General features: G+C 40.2%; 1 protein-coding gene across 4 annotated transcripts in view; it reads left to right on the forward strand.

The window, feature by feature from the left end:
- Nucleotides 1–6,789: 6,789 nt before the first annotated feature.
- Nucleotides 6,790–21,060, forward strand: part of ETS1 (ETS proto-oncogene 1, transcription factor) — a 129,221-nt gene continuing 114,950 nt past the window's right edge. For 2 of the 4 annotated variants that reach the window (XM_032285011.1, XM_032285014.1), the window contains exons 1-2: nucleotides 6,790–6,894; nucleotides 20,659–20,741. In XM_032285011.1, the coding sequence (XP_032140902.1) occupies nucleotides 20,673–20,741 (69 nt within the window). In that variant the 5' untranslated portion in view covers nucleotides 6,790–6,894; nucleotides 20,659–20,672. Of the gene's footprint in view, nucleotides 6,895–20,658; nucleotides 20,742–21,060 lie in introns of those variants that run through there. The other 2 variants (XM_032285013.1, XM_032285016.1) reach the window with 2 other exon arrangements.

The following is a 21,060-nucleotide window of genomic DNA, read 5'->3' on the forward strand; positions in this document are numbered from 1 at the left end:
TTCCTAAAGATCATTTTTGGCTCACAAACTATGGCTTTAGAATTCTTGGTCATGATGTTATGCCCTAGAAAACATATCTTGGCTGAGGAGAAGCTACCGAGTGTTAGTCCAGGTGCAGGGCAAGCATAGAAAAGTCCAAAGCACAGATAGTGTGAAACTGGAAGGAGGGCAGTGGCTTCCTGCGCACCTTAGAGAAAGCGGAGCCCAGACACCTCCCAGAAGCCCTTCTGGTCTTTCACGTATGTAGGAGGGGAAGTGTAGGACCCGCTAATCTAGTGCAGGTCAGAAAACATATTAATGGTTTCAGTGTCTTTCCAGTGAAAGTGGGCTGCCTTTTAGAATTGGGACTAGAAAACATGCTTGGGGAAAGTCAAAAGGTGGGCTTTACTGTAGTTGTGTTGGGGAGGAGGGCTTCACTCCAAGACTGGGCTCCATCTGTAATCAGTGGACTGCTGCCCAAGGAAAAATTAATGCAGTCAGCGTGATGTGGTGTGAGCTACTGAGGCACAGCAGCAGCTGTCTGTCCTTCCACAGACTCAGCAGGACACATTCTCCACCAAGTGTGTCCTAATTACATTACCGGGGACTGCAGCAGTCTCTTCTCTCTGGATTAGCAAACCAGCATTCCAACTAGAAGAGACAATCAGCTCCTGGGTTTTTCTCCTGTGAAGATTCATGGAGCTTGGTGAGGGTGGCTCTGAATTGGCAAATGGAAGCCTCGGGTCCATCTCTGGCCATGCCATTGATAATAACAGTCAACAGTTATTGAGTATAAAGTCCGTTCTAGGCGTTGAATTAAATACTTAAGTCTCACTACCTCTTTAATCCTTACAGTAGTCCCTGAGGTGTACAGTGCCATTATCTTCATTTTATATATGAGGAAACCAAAGATCAGAAATTTTAAAATGTCCATGATAACCGAGAAAGAACAAAGGGTGGGATTTAAATTGGGAAGTTTGATCTCAGTCTGTGCTATAACACTGTGATAGCCTGTTGCCTTCATTGGGCCAATAAAGTCATACATGTAACTGTAAAATTTTGTTTTTTGTTTTTGTTACAGGTGCAATACGACATTGTATAAAAATCAGAAAACACAAACATAACAAGAATAAAACAAAAAAACTTCCATACCACCAGAAATAACCTCTCAATACTTAGTTGATTTATGCTTTTAGATCGTAAAAATGGTGTTATGCTGTACATAATGCATTTTGAGCTGTCAAGTCCTGACTTTTTATATTTATCCGGTCCATAATGTTCAAGGGAGTGTGCTGGGGAAGCAGTTTATGTGACTACTGGTGATAAGGAAATGTCAAGAGCACAGACCCTGCACCCCTAGAATCATATTCTAGTGGGGAGGTAAGGCAGGAAAGACATGGACAGGAGATAACAGCTCATTGTGACAGTGCAGGAACAAGACACTGGCTGCGTGGAAATGCGAAGGGAGAGAAAGAAAGGACTGGAGCTGGAGCTTAAGGGATGTCACAGGGGATTACTGGGGCTGGCTGAGATGATTGAGGCAGCTCTGAAGGGGCCAATATGCAAAGACGTAGCGGCTGAATGTGCTGCCGGATGCACGATAGCAGGTCCCAGAACAATACATCGAACACAATCCCATGAAAAAGACCCAGTATAAATATAACAATAGAGGAAAGACTGGAGGGCTGCATACCAAACCTTAAATAGTAGTTAGCTTTTTGGTGTGAGATTGGGTGGAAGGGCACCCGGGGTGGTGATTCTCAGTTTTGAGTTCATACCCTTCTGTATGGTTTGAATATGCTATAACCACATATTCATCTCTTAATTAAATTGAGATTGAAAAATAACTTTGTAGGAGTTAGACTGATAGAGGGAAAAAGTGAGAGGTATTTTGAGGGAGAAGGAACCAGGGAGACAGAGTGACAAAAAGTACATAGAAAGGAATGGGGGTTGAAGGAGGGGGTGGTAAGAGATGGGGTTTTCAGCGGGCTGCCGTACATCCCACAAGAGTCCGTTCTGCTGAAACTCTCTGAGTTTGTGGAGTCCAAAGGATGTTCATCAGGCCCAGTGGAACCAGACTGGAGAAGAATCTTTGACCGACATTAGCTAAGCTACTTTGCAGAGAGTCTAGCTGGGGCCCTGTGCCCAGCTCATTCCACATTCTAGAGAGGAAGAAAAAAAACAGAAAGTTGGTCCAAGGACTAATGGAGCAGCATATCAGCGGGTCGCGGGAGGACTACACCAAGAAATCCGGGTCTCCATGGGCTCTCTGGCACACACAGAAGGATGAGCACCTGTGTGCCAGATGTGTGCACACGTATGCATGCCAATGCAGCCTCGTCTGTGGCTCAAGACAAAGGCTTTGCTTTTGATCATGGAAAGGAGAGAGTCATTACAAAGTGTAAGCTAAGAAGTTCCAGAGGTGGCATGGGAACAGACAAAGGTTCTCTGCTCCTTGCTTTCCTTTCATAGTATTTTCTTGTTTTCTTCAATATTTGGTGACAACCACCTTACAGTGGTATCTGGATTTCACTCTACTCAGTTTTAGTAGTTTGTTTAGATACTGCTTCTCTGCATATATGAAGCCTTCTGAATTATCACAAGGATTTTTTCTAACTGAGATGGAAAGTTAACATGTAAAAGGCAATACACGTCTGATGTTTTGCTTTGCTTTTCCTAAAATTTAATGTCATTTTTTATTTCAAACTTTACTCTTTTCATGTAGAGGGTGGTTTTAAAGAATTATTGTAAGTTGTTTTGAAGGGGGCTTCTGCATTTTTGGGGTTTGGGGTGGCAGTGAGGGAAGGGTGTTGGTGGGAGCACTGAAGACCCTTGCAGAGCTAAGATTCTGGAAATTTACTTCCAGTTTTCCTCTTAGGACATACTAACTTACAATGCAGCTTGTTATACTTAGAAAAGGAAAAAGGTTTTCTTACAGTAAGAAACGCTATTCTAGAAATCCCTTCATGCCCTGTCTCAATTGTATCCAAACTATACTGAGACTACTATTGTTTAGGCTGGGCTACAGAGATACTACTTCAGAGAAGCAGCTCATTTTTGCATACCTCTTTTACATGGGGATCTAAAGGTATCCATGTTCCTGGATCACTGAGTTTTAATATTTTCCTTGGGAATCATAACGGTCCTATGGTCCTGTCAACAGAGGTATTTCATCATAGAGTTCAATATCTATGGACATGGAAAAGAAAAGCAGTGCTTCTACTGTTTACACAGTCATCCAATCGCATGGTGACTTCAGCAACGCTGTGAAGTTGGGCCAGTATTATCACACCCTCCCTGACAGCTGGCAAAGGAGGGGATGGGGAGCCACTGCAGTGCAGTGGAGGGGTTCTCCGGGGAGTTCATACCTTCTTCTTCTAGAGGATCATTTTCTTTTGCCCTATATCATCCATGTGAGTCAGGAAGCTTTCTGTGGAAGACTACTTATCCCTAATGCCATATACATACATATATATATATATATATATATATATATATATATATACACACATATATACTTTCCCCTTGGGACAACAAATAATTATTTTATTGTGGTAAATATATGTAACATAAAATTTACCAGCTGAACCATTTTTAAGTGTAGAATTCAGGAGCATTAAGCGCATTCACATGTTATGCAACCATCACTCACATCCATCTTCATTCCTTTTTTATCATCCCCAACTGAAACTCTGTCCCCATTAAACACTACCTCCCCATTTTCCTTTTCCCAAAGCTGTTAACTTCTATCCCTTTTTCGGTCTCTATAAATTTTACTATTCTAGGCACTTCATATAGGTGGAATTATACAATATTTGTCTTTTGTATTACTTTTAGCATAATGTCCTCAAGGTTCATCCATATTGTAGCATGTATTGGAATTTCATTCTTTTTCAAGGCCGAGTAATATTTAATTTTATCTATATACCACATTTTGCTCATCCATTCATCTGTGGATACTTGGGTTGTTTCTACCTTTTGGCTATTGTGAATAATGCTGTTATGAGCAATGTTGTGCAGAGATCTTTTTGAGTTCTTCTTACAGTTCTTGCGACTATATATGAAGAGGTTGAATTGCTAGATCAAGTGGTAATGTCATATTTAATTATTTTGAAGAACCACCACACTATTTTCCAGAGTGGCGGCACCATTTTACATCCTCAGCAGCAATGCACACTTGTTCCAATTTCTCCTTATTCTTGCCATTATTTTCTGTTTCTTCGATAATAGGAATCTGAATAGATGGGAAGAGGTATGTCAGTGTGGTTTGAATTTGTATTTCTCTGATGATTAATGATGTTGACTATCTTTTCATGTGTTTATTGACCATTTCTGTATCTTTGGAGAAATGTCTACTCAAGTCTTTTGGCCACTTTTAAATCAGGTTATTTGTCGTTGCGACTGTTGAGTTGTAGGAGTTCTTTATATATTTTGGATATTAAATCCTTATTAGATATCTGATTTGCAATTTTTTTTCTCATTCTGTGGACTTCTTTTTCACTTTCTTAATAATGCCCTTTGATGTACAACATTTAAAAATTTTGATGAACTCTAAGTTATCTATTTTTTTGTTGTTGTTGCCCAAGCTTTTGGACCCATTGCTAAATACAATGTCATAAAGTTTTCCTCTGTTTTTTTCTAAGAGTTTTATAGTTTTAGTTCTTATGTTCATATCTTTGATAGATTTTTGTTAATTTTTAAATATGGTGTAAGGTAGGAATCCAATGTCATGCTTTTGCATTTGGATACTCATCTAATGTTATGTTTTTGAAGATACTGTTTAAAACAAAAATTACTGTTTTCCTGGGCATTTGCTAGGCAATTTATTTTTTATTTATTTTTTATTTTTTTGAGGCGGAGTTTCGCTCTCATTACCCAGGCTGGAGTGCAATGGCGCGATCTCGGCTCACCGCAGTCTCTGCCTCCTGGGTTCAGGCAATTCTCCTGCCTCAACCTCCTGAGTAGCTGGGATTACAGGCACGCGCCACCATGCCCAGCTGATTTTTTGTATTTTTAGTAGAGACGGGGTTTCACCATGTTGACCAGGATGGTCTCGATCTCTTGACCTCGTGATCCACCCGCCTCGTCCTCCCAAAGTGCTGGGATTACAGGCGTGAGCCACCACGCCCGGCCCTTGCTAGGCAATTTATGACAGCTGTGGCTTATTTTGCTCATTCAGATTTCTAGTTTATGTTCTTCCACACCATAAGAGGTAGTGGCAGAGGAGGGTGCTAAGGTCCTGAAGCGATGCTGTCTATATAAACTCAGCATAGAAAATCTCCAGACTTCAGAGCCCCTCAACAGCCACACTGTACACACCCTTATAGAGCAAGAATCCAAGTCTTCTCAACTTTTTAAATTATCCTGCAAACATAGTGAATACAATTGTAATTAGTTATGATTGGTATAATTGACTATGGGCTCTTTAAATGGGGCAGTGTGCTGAAATTGACTAGGCTATAGAGGAAGGCTGAAACTTCCCTAACTCTCTTTATGAACTTCTTTCATAGAATGTATTTTTTTTTTTTTGGAGATGGTTGATTTATGTGTCTGTCTTCTCACTACAATGCAAACTTGCTATCTTTCTAGTGCCTACAAAAGTGCCCAGCACAGACAGTTTATTAAACTAAACTGAACCAATAGCACTACATCTTCCTTTCTTTCAACTTAATGTGCAAAGGCAGAAGATGAGCAGTAAAATCTTGCTTTACTTACAATGCCATTTTAACTGCTTTGCCAACTTTATGCAATGAAGGCTGATGGTGATGTTGTTCTAAATGACAGTTATTAGATTTTCATGGACTATCAGTTTGTATCTTCATTAAGAAGGGAAAGAAGCCAACCACAACAAATTTTAACTCCCACGTCCTACTCAAAGAAAATGGAACCTCTCAGGATACAAGTCTTAGATTAAGCAAATACTGACTTTTCAAAAAATAAATTTTGTAATAACTCCATTCATAGAAATGAGATTATGCTGTAACATTCTTACCATAGACCTGAATATGTGAATATAAAATACTGTATATTTTCACTTAGGACAGACGTAAGATTTTTATATTGTTTACATTTTCTTTAAATGAGAAATGTATGAACACTTCTGCCTTTTTATTCCTACACCACAGACAAAGAGTCAGGTCTACTAAAGGTAACCTTATTTTAGAGATTGCCTAAAACCATACTTATATAAAAAGGGGATTTTAGCTTTACTTTTCAGAAATCCCAAGTCCCTATCCAGTCAGCTCTCTTGCACAAAATTATTTTCTTTCTTTTAGAAAATATCTCCTTTCACATCAAGTTATTAGTGAGAAACAGGAAGCCTGAGCAGGTGACTAGGTGGTGGACGTCCTGTTTGCTGACAGTCTCCAGCTCTGTTTCTAAAGCAATCTCTTTCCTTTACCTGAGCCCTTGCCTCGGTTAGTGGAAGCTCCATTGAGAGAGTCAAGGAACGCAAAGCATGAATATTTACATATTCAGGAGAGAGCAAATGCATCAGCAAATGATGAGATGATATGCAACGTTATCCCACTGAGCTAGTTCCCTTTTGCTCATCTCCCTCCTTGTTATTCCCTAAGGCTGAGTTATATTCAGTTGGAACATAATTTGAAGAATAAAAAACAAGGTGTGATCTGGTGCCGCCACCGCCAATAAACGCTGCTTTCCACCTAGACCGCTGAGCTTGTGCTAGTGGCTGCTGTCCTGGTGCCAGGGGCAAGAGGAAGACTGTCTTTTTTTCCAGCTTTCCCTGGCTTGACCACACCCCCCAATTTAAGGAGGCAGCTCTATTAGAAACATTATGGTCTTTGCATCCTCCTAAGCTACCGAGCAGAGCATTCCCGCAGGTAGTTGGAAAGAGACCACAGACTTTGAGGGAAGCTCACTCAGGATCTGCTCTCCAGCAAAGTAGTAAGTGAGGTGTGTGTGAGTTTCTGCCTAAAACTTTTCAGTCCATTTTCCTTTTCCTGTTTAAAAAAAAATTCTGTGGAATTAAGGAGTAAGTTGATAGGGACATTCCGGATACAAGTGCGTTTTTGCTTTCTCTTTTCACATCTTTCTATATTCTCATTTAATTGTTTAACAACAATTTTTAAAAATACTTCCTAACCTGACAGAATAGTCTGAAAGCAAGACTATCTTTTAAAAAATTTTACCTGCTTCTTAAAGCAAAACCATGCATGTTTTAGGTACTCATTCATAGACCACTTGTCAGAAACCCTGAAATTTTTTTTTTTTTTTTTTTCAAATTGGAGCACTTCCAAAGAAATAAAGCTGAAGTTGAATATAAAAATTTCTTTTTTTTCCTTTCACTCTTAGTAAGCCTATTGTTTTACTTTTTTTCTCTCTAGCAGTTTAATGAATTGCTTTTAATAGAGAGGAAATTGCTACGGGTTTGAATCTTGCAAGCAAAACTAACCTGTTTCGTGTTTTGAATCTGTCTTGGGACAGATTTGCAGTTGTCCAAGGGTCTACAAGTTCTTAAGCCTGTTGTTGAGACAGGGTGTGTGTGGCCAGGGCTTGTCTCAGAGTCAGGAAGGTGTTTCTTTTCCCCACTGTAGAGGTGGACTTCGTGGCAGGAGATATCGATGGCAATTCCTCTCCATCCGATGATTTTATCTGGCTGACACTTTGTATGTGACTTCTCATCCACTGTTAAAAGTCTCTGTTGCCACCTTTTAAAGTAACATTTTCTTCCGGCAAATTAAAAAGTTGCTGGGTCACTGAAATCAATGCATTCTATTGCAGGTTTTCCTTATTACCTTTTGGATAAGTTTTTGTTTTTAATCTCAAGGCCATTTTTCTTCCTACTTTAGACCACAGACATGCAACTGAGAAAAGAGATGTTTGTTAGAGGAAATACCGAATCTAAAACGATAACTGGCAGCTCCATTTGATTTGTAAAATTACTAATAGTAGAACTCTTTCATCAGTTGTGGTTTTGGATTGCGTGGCCTCTTTTTTCATCTGAAGAGAAAACCCTCGTGCACAGCTGTGGGCTGTGCATGAGGGCTGCAGGGTGGCCACTGCTGCTGTTGAGAGTCTCGCTCACCTGTTGTTCCTCAATGGAGGGAAGGGAGAGCTAATGCGTTAATGTCTGCAAAGTGCTTTGAAGATGAAAACGTCTTTTCATGTGTTCAGTAGTGCAGTTATTAATATTAATATTTGAAGAAGCATGCTGCTTCTAATTGTAAATCAACTACTCCATCCTTGCCAACTCAGCAGCAAAATAACAAACAGTTCAGGCAGCCATGCAGCCTCTTCCGTCCTGGTTCCGCTGCTGAGGATGTGGGAAGCCAAGCCGAGAGCCTGATTATGGAGGGGGCATCTTTGCCTCACAGGCTTCTTAAGTGGAGGTGCTGGTTGCTGGCCGTGAAAGGATGTCCTGAGGCAGAGCCTGGGGGAAGCTGGTAGAGGATGGAATCCTTTGGTATCTGGCAGTCTGTGGTACTGGTGAACCAGCCAGAGCATGGACTTGGACCAGTGGCTGATCCCAGGTGATAATGGAGTTTAAAGGCGAGTAGGGTCAGAACTTGAACCAGCGCTGGCTTGGAGTAGGGAAAGTGGCTATGCACTTGGATTCTGTCAGTGATGAACTTTGTAACTGAGAACAGTGATTGAATGTGACTGTAACTTACTCTCTTCATCTCTAAAAGGTAAACAATCATTTCCACCCCAACAGGTTTACAAAGATGAGAGAATGGAAGTAATCAGCATAGGGCTATGAAAAATCATAGTGCCAATGAGGTCAAGGACTGTCGGAAGTAATAGTACAACAAACTAGGTGTGTGGTTGCAGGTCCTGTCACCTAGGGGAGGGTGAGACAGAAGGCAAAACACTGCAAACAAATAATCAACACATTTCTCTCTTTGATTGCACTGGTGAATTGCTTACTGATAACTGAGGTTCTAACATACCTTGTGATTTTATTTTATTGGTGAATGGATCTGTTTTCCGCAGCGCCTATCATTTTCTAATTACCAGTTCAAAATTTCCAACTGTTCACATCAAACAGCAGAAGGGAATGATTACATCCCAGGAGCTGGGACCTCCCTCCCTCCCTTCTTCCCTCCCTCCCTTCTTCCCTCCCTCCCTTCCTCCCTTCCGCCTTCTTTCCTTCTTTCCTTCCTCTCTTCCTCCCTTCCTTCATTCTTTCCTTTTTCCTTCTTTCTCTCCCTTCCTTCATTCTTTTCTCTCCCTCTTCCCTCCTCCTTTCCTTTCCGCCCTTCCTTTTCTTCCTCATTATGAAATTCTAAAGTATTTAGTATTTGAGCAAAATTAATGTGGTATGCAGCAATTTAGTGGCATTTGAGGCAAATCTTGTAAGTTTCTTCAATCCTAGGGAAATTGAGATGTGAGGACATAACTTACTTTTTGTTTCCTCATCTCCTTTATCCCTGCTGCACTGAAAATATACCTTATCAGACTACACTTTTTAATCCAGATCATTCTCTGGTTATCATACTCGTTTTTCTTCACTTCATCTAAGGAAGGATACTCAGCCCTAATGTTTACTGTGCACTTAGTATGTTCCAACACCCTTGCTAGGTGTTTTGCAGGACTGCTTCATTTCATCTACAATGAAGTTTTGAGGTGGGCCCTCCACTCTTGTCATTTCCATTTACCAGTTGGAGATTCTGAGGCTCAGTCATGTGACTACCTTAACTCATGGTAGACCCTGATTAGAGCTAAGGGAATGTGAACCCAGAGCTTCTGATTGGAACTGCATGTCATAGGAATGTAAATAACTCTAAGACACTTACATAAATTTAGGATAGATTTTTCTGCTTAGACTGATGATATGCTTATCGACGGGAACACTGTGGGTTAAGCCTGTTTTCCAAAGCGGTATCTGTGGATTACTTATTCATTGTTATGAAGATACGGACTTTGAAGAAAGACTGCCAGGCCTATTTTGCTTTTTTAGTAAGTCAATTCCTTCTGTGACAAATAGGACTTTTATTTCCACTCCATGCCCAGCCTTGTGCTGGAGACAATGTCAGATACAGAAGAAGCAATACATAAGCTCCATTTTTAAAATTGACACAATTTATCTTAGAAAGCAGCATTTTACCAGAAAAGAGGATAAAAATAAAAGACAATATAATTATTAAGTGGTGTAATATAATCTATACATGCTTTGGGAATTCAAGTGGGAAAAAAATGATATCTAGAGCAGTCAGGAAAGGATGTTTCTGATCTTTTTCTCAAAAGAGGACAGATTTCATATTCCAGTGATCAAGTGTTGGTGCTGCCTTCAGAACTTAGAGGTGACGGGCTGGGTAATACACACTAAGATGAGGGTAAGCAACAAACATTTAGTGCAAATGTCAGGAAAATATTCTCAATGGCGAGGAAAAAAATATATAAATTTTCAAGAGATGTGGAAAGGTAGAACACTCCAGAATTTTAGTCTTTTTAAAGGCTAAAAAAAAAACTTTTCACTTTGAAACAATTCCAGATGCATGAAAGTTTGCAAAACAATGTACAAAAAGTTTCCAAAACATTTGAGTCTTTCACAATTGCGAAAGAATATATATAATGCAAATAACTCTTAAATTATCTCTTGTTACCTCTGGTAATCCTTACTCCAAACGACTCCTGCTGATGGGAGACATCCATGTCTTCTCAGGAAAAGCAAGAAACCTTGGCAGATGTGCATCTGGCATGTGGCTCCAGAGACACAGACAGGCTGAGCTACACAATTCTCTGCAGTCGGGTTTGTGTTGCACCTGAGATTATCAGCATCTACTCAGTCTTGGGACAGAAGTCTTGCCTGTTCCTCCTTTGGTTCTGCCTCCTAAACATCTACCTCGTTATAATCACTCATGAGTTTAACCAAGTTAGTCCAGCGCTGCCTTGCTACTCACACTGAAGTCCTCTGATGGCATCAGCACCAGGTGGGAGCTTGTTAGAAATGTGGAATGTGCGGCCAGACCTCAGACCTACTGCAGCAGACCGCATTGTCACAGGATCACCAGGTGATTCATATGCACATTACAGTTTGGGAGGCACTGCTCTAAAGAAAAAGCAAAAGCAAACAAACAAAAAAGCAAAAACGAAAAACATGAACAAACAAAAACTTTGCACCATTTTCCGCAGCACTTTACTACTTCCTTATATTTGTATCTCGTTGCTAAAGTGTTACTCCACAAAAGATTGACATTATATCAGAAAGATGTTGGTTTAACTCAGGAAACTGCAATATTTCACCATTTGTGCTATGCAATCTTTCAATGCTTACTTCTTGGTTTTATGCATAACAATGGTACAAGCAGACTACCATTAAACAGAAATTGTGGCTCTTTTCTCCTGCAAAATTCTTGACTAATGCCACTCAACCAATTATTATGAAAGGGAATCCTGTTTTCATGACTTGAATACAAGTCTTTAGAAAAAGAGATGAAGGATTTAGCTATCCGTGTTCTAGCTCTAATACTTAAATAACCTCTGCCATGTTGGGCAGTAGAAAAAAGTAATGAATATAAACCAGCATTGTTACTAATTAGTAACATTAGTAAGCATTAGTAAATGCTTACTATTGATAAAATAGCAATAATAACAATTATTATTTATTGACCATTTTACCATATATACAGCATGCTGCTAAGTATTTGTGTTTGGTATAATCCTCCTGTATAATCCCGAAAGGGTTGGTATTATTAACTGCATTTTATAGTTGAGGAAACTGACTGTGATGTTAAGAAATTTGCTCATGGTCAGACACTCAGCAAGCAGTTCTATGTTTACCCATGGTATGTAACTCCAGGGTTCTTGATCACTGCTAAACACTTAACCTCTTGGGCCTTAGTTCATTGAAATAAATGAGAAGGTTGATGAATTTTTTTCCAACTCCAAAATTCATTGAATTAACACAATCCCTCTTTACATGAGAATGCTAGCAAGCTGTTTAGCATTATACTGAGAAATTGGAACCTTGCAATTTGGGCAATAAAACAAATGAAGCTCCACCATGAAAATCACAATCAGACATAGTCCAAGAATTTGCTTGCTGGATTTGAGAGATCTAAGGCAGCTGTTATCTTTTAGTTTAATTGTTGCAACTCTCCAGTCCCCTTTAATTGTTTTCGTATTTTCTCTCTCTCTATAGTGCTCTCAGTTTTGTTGAGAACTCTTGAAGAGCCAGAATAAGTCTAAACTCTAGATTATGTCCAACATGCTCGACAGGCTAAGAGTTAAGATGTAATTATTTAAAATTCTAGGCTCTTCGCAGGTTTCACTGGCAGCATTCATTGGGTTAGAGTTGACATTTTTAATCCTCCGGCCTTTCTTTGCATTTGACTTGGAAAAGAATCTCTTATTTCATGGCTTCTACTACAACCATTCTTGTGCAGCAAAGAGTACTTTACATCATTCCTCCAGCTTATTCTTTTTTGTTTTTAGGTTCTAAGTAAAACACAATTCTCATTTATTTATTCAGTTATTTATGAGTACCTACCATGCTCCTGGCTCTGAAGTACATCCGAAGGCTAAGTGTGATCATCTGCTAAATTTCACGGTAAAATATAGGCTTTGAGGCATAGCATTTGTACACAGGCTATAGCCACTTTTGCTGTGAGGCAGTGAATTGAATATTACCTTTGATCTTCCAGAGGATGTTCTGACGGAAGCATGATTGCCTAGAAAACAGATATTGTTAGTATTTGAAAGGTTTCACACACTAGAATTGTCATTTTTTTGGTTAGATTCCTGGACATAAGAGTCAGCAGGTTTTAATGTATTTCCTTGATGCCTAGGAGAAGCAAGACCTTTCTGTCCATTGTTGACAATGCCATTTCAGTACTGTGTGGTGAGGGGTTTGTTTCTACTGAGAAGGAAATGCATAAAATAATCCATGAAACATTTCTTATTTCCTGCTATGGTATACCAGAGTAAAACCATCTTCTAGTCTTTCTCTTTTTCAGGAGATAGTAGCGAGCTACTCTTCAAGGAAGGGTAAAACAATATACTCTTTAAAATTATAATGACGTGAGTTCACTTTAGTATTCTAAGGATTAGTTGATCTATGTCAATTCATACAGGACTTGAAAGTATTATGCTTAATTAGGAGATGGGTTTATTTTTAGAGAAATAGGAGATGGATATGACTCATTTCCATTTAAGCAAGGGTTGGGGGAATAATTATAGTGAAGTTGGGAAGAAACAAAGACTGAGATGTTAATTGTACTGTGAGTTGCTACCCTGTGACCTTAGTGAAAGAATAAATGCACTTGGTTTAAGACACAGAAGCCAGTAACCCATAATTCAGAACACTGCCTTCATTTGTCAGTGCTGGCTACTTAAAATAAGAAGAAATATTTCCCACTACAGTAATGTTGGATTACTTAATTAAGCAAATGAGGTTCTTATAGATTCAGTAGTGAGACAGAGAAACCATCTTCAGTTCTTCTAATCCTTTTTCTTTTATATGTGTTGTAACCACAAAGTTTCCATGGGGAGTGAGGAATGTTCAGCCTTCTAGATGTGATGGATCTTAAAGTTGAGTTCTTAGAGAATTGGACTTGGGAGCTTTTATTACAGTGACAGATCAGGGGAGCCATCTACTCAAATGATTTGAGAAATACACTCAGTAAGCTCAGGGACTGACACGCAAGGATTGTACACACTAACTCTGTTGTAAGTACTTCAGGTACTTTCCCTCATGTAGTCAACAGTCACTTGCTGCATGGTTACTATGTGTCATCTGAAGAGACACCATCCTTATTCTCAAGTTACTCATCATTCAGGAGCAGAAACAGGCATAGATACGGGAAGTGTCATGAACTTTGTCACATTGTTACAGTAAAACCCATGGAGGTCATCAAGGAGGTCCATGCAATTGCCAAGGAGGGTGAGGGGGGAAGCTTCCTGAAAGAGGTGATACTTTGAGTCTCCAAAAATACATTTCGGTGGTATTCAGAGAGAAGAAACTAAAAGTCTATACGTTGCAGATTAAAGATGTTGCCTTGGTAACACAGGTGTTGCCTTTAGTTTGGCAAAAGTGCTGTTGTTTGGAGCATGTTTCATTTACATGGTTAGTTCTTTTGGAAGCCAAATTCTCTCTCTCTTTCACTTTGTTTGAGATGGAGTTTTGCTTTTGCTGCCCAGGTTGGAGTGCAATGGCACGATCTTGGCTCACTGCAACCTCTGCCTCCCAGGTGTAAACAATGCTCCTGCTTCAGCCTCCCAAGTAGCTGGGATTATAGGCATGCGTCACCACATCTGGCTAATTTTGTATTTTTAATGGAGATGGAGTTTCGCTATATTGGTCAGGATGCTCTTGAACTCCTGACCTTGGGTGATCGCCCCACCTCAGCCTCCCAAAATGCTGGGATTACAGACGTGAGCTACCGTGCCCGACCCTGGACGCCAAATTCCTTATCTCCTGTATTCCAAGCCAAAAGGACATGCTTTTTGTATAAATTGATAGGAATCCTAAATTATTGACATTAGGATAAATGCTCATTGGGAGCTATTCAGATTTTGCATAGCTTTCAAAGAGGAAAGCCTGGGATGAGGGCTGGCGGGGAGAAATCTACATTTTTTGCCGCAGCTTTATTGTGCTTTTCAGTTTCCCATGTGCCATCTTCATACCCAGCACATGTTTTAACCATAATTCCTTGCCTATGAAGCTAACATGAAGATGAGAGGGCAAGTTGAAATTTAAAACACAATGCCTTTGTTGGTGGGAGTCTAATTTTGGCTTATCTATTTTTTTTTTTTTTTTTGAGACGGAGTTTCACTCTTGTTACCCAGGCTGGAGTTCAATGGCGCGATCTCGGCTCACCGCAACCTCCGCCTCCTGGGTTCAGGCAATTCTCCTGCCTCAGCCTCCTGAGTAGCTGGGATTACAGGCACGCGCCACCATGCCCAGCTAATGTTTTGTATTTTTGTATTTTTAGGGGTTTCACCATGGTGACCAGGATGGTCTTGATCTCTTGACCTCGTGATCCACCCACCTTGGCCTCCCAAAGTGCTGGGATTACAGGCTTGAGCCACCGCACCCGGCCTTGGCTGATCTATTATGGAATGCAGTTAGTCAATATGTATCCAAATATAGAATGCCCATTTTCTTTGTCCCCAAAATACTCCTTTTCGGCATTTAATGGGAATGTAAAATATTTTAGAAATTTTCATAATGACAAAGATTTGGGGACAAATTAATTATAAAATAAGAGGCTTGTTAAAAGTATGATATACACATACAATAGATTAATTGGCAGTCATCATCTTCAGGATAGAGAGCCACATTTATCAACAGAGAAAAATATCCATAGCATCATGTTAAATGTCAGTGAACAAAACAGATTACAAAAGAGCATGTGGAGAATAATCTCATGAAGGTAAATTTATAATCACATGTGTGTGTGACATATATGTTCGTTTAGATATACTAAAAAGTACCCAGAAGAATATTGAACAAATTATTAGTATAATTATCTCTACATGGTGGGGTTTCAGGTGATTCTGATATCCACATGTGACTTTTTTGTATCTTGATGTTTGCAATAACATTGTATTAGTTTGGCAAAAACAATTTCACAAGAAATTTTGTTTTTCAAAAGAAAAAGAATTAAAGTGTAATTTACTTGGTATTTACCTAAAGGCGTAGTTTTTCTTTTAGGAACACATAACCCCAAATGAAAAGGGTTTAACCCATGTCAAACTTATCTAGAAATACAGCCAAGCCGGGTCAGAGTTGATGTGAACTGGATTCAGCCTTGATTCAAGCCTGGTCTCTTAGGGATTTCTTGTTCTGCCGCTGCCTTGGCCCAAACCGTCCCTCTCCTCCCTAATTTTCGTTTATTCTGTGTCTCTCAACCTGCCCTTCGCTGCCCTGTCTTGCCGTGTCCTGGCAAGCCCCGGGTGAAAGGAAGCGACAGCCTACATGTCCTGGCCAGATTGCCAGCTTGGATAGGGTGGGAAGTTGGAGAAGTGGTCACTTGCTCTATGAAGAATAGAACTCTCTATGATCAAGCAGAACGATAGTTTTAAAGTGATTTTTTGGACATAAGACACCTACATAAGCGAAAGTGTTTCCTTTTTTGTCTTCTCCAACGAATGCTTGTTTCTGTCCCTGCCATCTAGGGTGATGAGGGTGCTCAGAGAAGCTCAGTGGACAGAAGCTTCTTCTCTAAACACAGGAGGAGGCTGAAGACTTGGAGTCTGGTCTCAGCTTAGCCAATTAGAAGTATCGCCTTAGTCTTTCTCCTCATTTGTAAAAAGAGGGGCTTACATGAAAAGAGTGTGTACAAGTTTTCTAACTTATACTATTGTATTTAACAGCTATCTATGTGCCAGTTCCTTACCAACACTGGCCTAGGATCCAGGGATCTGGAGTGAAGAAATGAACTAAATCTCCCCTCCTGGGGACTTAAATTTTAACAAAGTAGACTTTGGAGAAGACAACGAACAAACAACCGAGTGTCAGAATGGAGAGAAAGGTGCTGCTATTTATCCGCGATGATGGAAAAAGCCTTCTTAGCTGAGGTGGCATTAAATAGCTATGTGAATAGAAGGAAACGGTTTTCCCTTAGAAATAGATCATGAAACAAACTGATTATTTCAAGTGGTTCTTTTTCTAGACCTGCAGTCTATTCAGAGTCTCTATTTCGAGGAACAAATATATTCACATCTGATCTACCTCTTTCATTTTAGTCTTGTGAGACCAATTCATTCATTTATTCATTCATTGATTTAAAAACAATGAGTTTCCATTATGTCCCATGGTCTGTCTTAAGTGCTGAAGACCCCAAAATGAAAAAGCCATGGTGCCTGCCTTCAAGTAGCTCAGAATTTAGTGGGAGAGACAAACAGAAGCAGATGTTTCTAAAATAATGTGACATGCACCATGACAGAAATACACTTGGGGAACATGGACAAGGAGCTGCTAACCCTGGCTGGGCTGAAGGGTGGCTCAGGAAGGATTCCAGGCTGCAATAACTTTGGAGATGAACCTAAAGCCCTGAGGAGGAGAGGTTCACTCGTCGTGAGGGTTCCTAGCAGAGGGGATAACACAAGAAGGGCAGGGTAGTGAGACATGGCACCGTGTGCCTAAGAAAACAACAGAGTTCCATTTTCAGTAGAGTGTGCAGGGGCCATGGCGAGAGGGGGCTGGAGAGGTGGGAGGGAGAGTAGGGGTACAGCAAGCCGAAGTGGACAGCGGGACAGCCTCCGTTCCGACCCACTTATCCTGCAGCTTGGGTGGCGCAGGTCCTTTTCAAGAAAAATAACTCAGCTCTGCAAGACCCTCTGTTACCAAGCATCCAAATCATTTTTGCACCCAAAAAGGTCTCATGGATCCTTCTTGACTGGGGAATCAATCTTCAAATGCTACAGTGGCTTTGTATTTGTGCAGTGAACGTGTGCAATGCTAAGAAAAAAAATTGGTGCAGCTGATGTTCAAGCAGTTGTCATGTGGGAGGGAATTCTCTTTTGCCAAAAAGCCAAAAAAAAAAAAAAAAAAAAAAAAAAAAAAAAAGAAAAAACCAGAGAAAAAGAAAAAACAAACGCTACTTAAAAAACCACCTAAGCACTTCTTTTACTTCTTCTGAGAAGGCTTACGTCTCTAGCAGCTGTTCTGTGTCACAATCTACAAGTGGAAAAAGGGTGGGTTCTTTTTTTCTTTCTCCAAAAAATAATAAAGCAGCAATCCATTTCTGTCCGAGAGTTATTTCCTGAGACAGAGCCCTTGAGAGCCCTGGCAGCTCCCTCTTGTCAGTTTCCTCTGTGGGCAAAGGGCTTTTCCCCAAGGGAAGTGTCATTCATACAGTCACAGTTTCAAGAATACAATCCAGCACAGAGTGCGCCAGATGTTGGGCCACAGCTTTCCTCCCTCACTCTGTCAATGAGAAGAGAAAACATGTTTCCACTGAACCCTTTTCCAGGAGTGTTGCTGAGAGGGGGAGTTATCTGGCCGGCAGACAGAAACCCTTGGTGTCTTTGAGCTGGGCTTCAGGATGTGGCTGCCAATTCCAAAAGTCCTTTCTTTTACAAATATGTAAGTAAAATAGGCATTTGAAAGGTGAAGGTCCTTTGCCGCTAGTGGGACTCTAGGGATGATTTATCGGGCCATGTGGTTACACCTTGGTCTGTGCAATCTTCCACAATTTCCGATTCCCTGCACCCAGCAGAGCTGACTGCTTCCTATTTCTTTTTCCATATTGTTGGCCAACTACTCATTACATTATGCTACAGTAACATATGAGATGATTGGTTCCATTGCTGGAAGACAGAGACCCTGTCTTTCTCAGGTTTTTCCTGAGTCTGATAGAATCTAAGTGCCATGAGGTCAGGAATCTTTGTTTACTGGTGTGTTTCAAGTGCCCAGGGCCATGCCTGGCATATAGTAGGTACATGGTGATTATTTGGCAAATGAATAAACAAGTTCACTAACAAAGGAAGCCTGCTACATGATTGTTGGATGAATACGATCGTACTCCCTTATCTGTGGTTTTGCTTTCCGAGGTTTCAGCTACCCACTGTCAACCAAGGTCTGAAAATAGGTGAGTACAGGACAGTAAGATATTTTGAAAGACTGAGAGAGAAACCACATTCAATAACTTTTATCACAGTATATTGTTATAATTGTTCTATTCCTTTATTAGTTATTATTGCTAATCTCTTACTGTGTCTAATTTATAAATTAAACTTTATCATAGGCGTGTATGTATAGGAAAACACACAGTATGTATGGGGTTCTGGACTATCTGAGGTTTCAGGTCTCCACTGGAGGATTTTGGAACAAATCCTATTTGGGTAAGAGGAGACTACTGTAACTGAGGTCTGTGAAGACTCAGGAGATCCTTGGGGCTTTTCTTTTTTTGGAAGAAATCAGACTGTTGAACGCTTTCATGAAACAGCATTCCCACATCACTGGGGGAATTCCAAAAGGCATTCATTTCTAAAAGGTATTAGTTGCCCTTCAGGACCCCGGAGGGATGACTGACATTTCCCTAGGGAATTCGACTGTGGCTAAGCCATTGTCAATATGACACAACCAATGTTGTTAACTTTAGTGTCTCATCCAAAGATCTCAAAGTAGATAAAAAACTTTGAAGCGGGATAGATAGTTTGATGATGATTCATCAGGACTTTAAAACTTTAAGAGTAAAAATGAAGAACACTTTGGTGGCAAAGGGGCCATGGAGCTCAGTGAGATGATCCTCACAGTTTATGGTCAGGACAGGCCTACCAAAACCATGTTACATGCATCTTACTCTTACGTCACGATCAGTGCCTACTACAGAGTCTGACACATCATAGCTACTTACTGTTCTTGGAAACAAACACTGAATAGTGGCCCCTGATGCAGATGTTAACGATGTCCCCGGCCTAGGATACTTTGACCTTTTCCTACTAGTCAGCTTCACCACTGAGGAGCTCTTCCTGGTTTTGCTGTAGTGGAGATCCATTTTCTGAAAAACCAAAGGACAAAATCTAGATTAATATAGTCTAGCTATCCAGACCCTTAGTTAAATTTTAAAAATTAATGTTATTTTGACTGCATTCTACCTTTGGAAGAAAAAACATAATAAAGAGGCAAGGTTTTAGTTAAAAACACAAAGCATAGTTCTAGGGTAAGTTACGTCTTCGGGAGGTTTGTAGCTTACATCCCTTAATCATATGATATTAGTAGCTTTGTGGTTGTAGCCCTTAGGCAGTATAGTTTTATATTGCTAAGCCTATTTAACTATATCATTGAAACATTTAAATATATTTCATATGAAAGAAGGGCTCAAGATGATGAATTAAAACTGCAAATTGAACATAAGATTTCTTAATACTCTATTTTTCTTGAAATGTATCAATTGTTTTAAATGTTAAAAATTAAGAAAAAGGACGGACAAATACAAACTGGAAAGCAGTGAAGTTAAAGTGTCACTTTCTAACAATAAGAATTTGGCCTCTGAGTGATATGCCTAGGAATTTAACTTCTAGATCATTCAAGAATGACTTTTTAAATGCATAGTATTAAGTTTATGAAAGTGTGTGATGCACTTCCGAAAGAATTTAGGTCAACAGAGATGTTCGAAATATAATGATGACCAGTAGCTAGCTGGAAAATCCCTTCAGCCAGAAAATTGTGCAAGCATTCTAGTCATTCAGACTTCCAATGCAGAAAAGAGCTCTCAACAAGAGTTATTTAAAAGACTTTCTCCTTTTCTATTTTTTTTTTTTTTGCAGGGTTTCTCTCTGTTTATCTATGTCTTGGGGTACTGGGTGACATACCTCTTCAGGAGAGCTTTTTCCATCCTTCCTTTCTCTGTTTATTTCTTTATCAATTAATTTATGCCCCAACTATGTATTGTATGCCTCCTTATGTGCCGGGCCTGGTTGTGGATGGAGGAGACACACAAGAATGGGCTCCTGCCCAGAAACCTTGCAAAAATGTGCCTCTTGTACACTGGTTTACTGCTTGTTGTCTGCAGTGCGTAGACATGGTCTGCTATTCACGCTGCATCCCAACCAGGAAACTGCTTCTGTCTGAGGACTGCTCTCACCAGTGCTGGGGGTTAGTCACTTTATCTTTCTGAATTTCCATTTCTTTCCCTGACATGCAAAGAAGTGAACTGGTTGGTTCCTAAGGAGACTCTTAGTTCTAAGGTTCATGACCACTTTGTGGATTCTAGTCCACAAACCTTTGAGCATCCAGAGGCTTAGTGAATACCTTCTCTTACACAGGTGCTGAGAGCAGGATGAGCTACTTTGTGGATTCTGCTGGGAGCAGCCCCCTGCCTTACTCAGCGGCTCGTTCTGCAGTGGTGGTGAGTGGTGGCCCCTTCCCCGCCCCCCTTGCCCACGCAGCCTTCTCCGCTCCTCCCTGTGCTTCCTGTATCCTGACATCCCATAGACAGAGAAGACAGGAACTTGAACTCCAAGGTTCAAATCAGCTTTGAATCTTTTGGAGAATCTCAATTGTAAGATTATCTATGATTTTATCAACATATAAAATGAAACCAAATACTGATGGATTTGCTGACGAAGGTAATAGCATGTTTGAGTTTGAGAGAAATGACTCCAATATGATGACCATTTAAAGCCGTTGATTTTCACTGCCCAGTTTATTTGATAAAGATTTTTTAC

This window comes from Sapajus apella, unplaced genomic scaffold (genome assembly GCF_009761245.1).
Source record: "Sapajus apella isolate SASKATOON/1434 unplaced genomic scaffold, GSC_monkey_1.0 scaffold16, whole genome shotgun sequence".
Taxonomy (NCBI): Eukaryota; Metazoa; Chordata; class Mammalia; order Primates; family Cebidae; genus Sapajus; species Sapajus apella.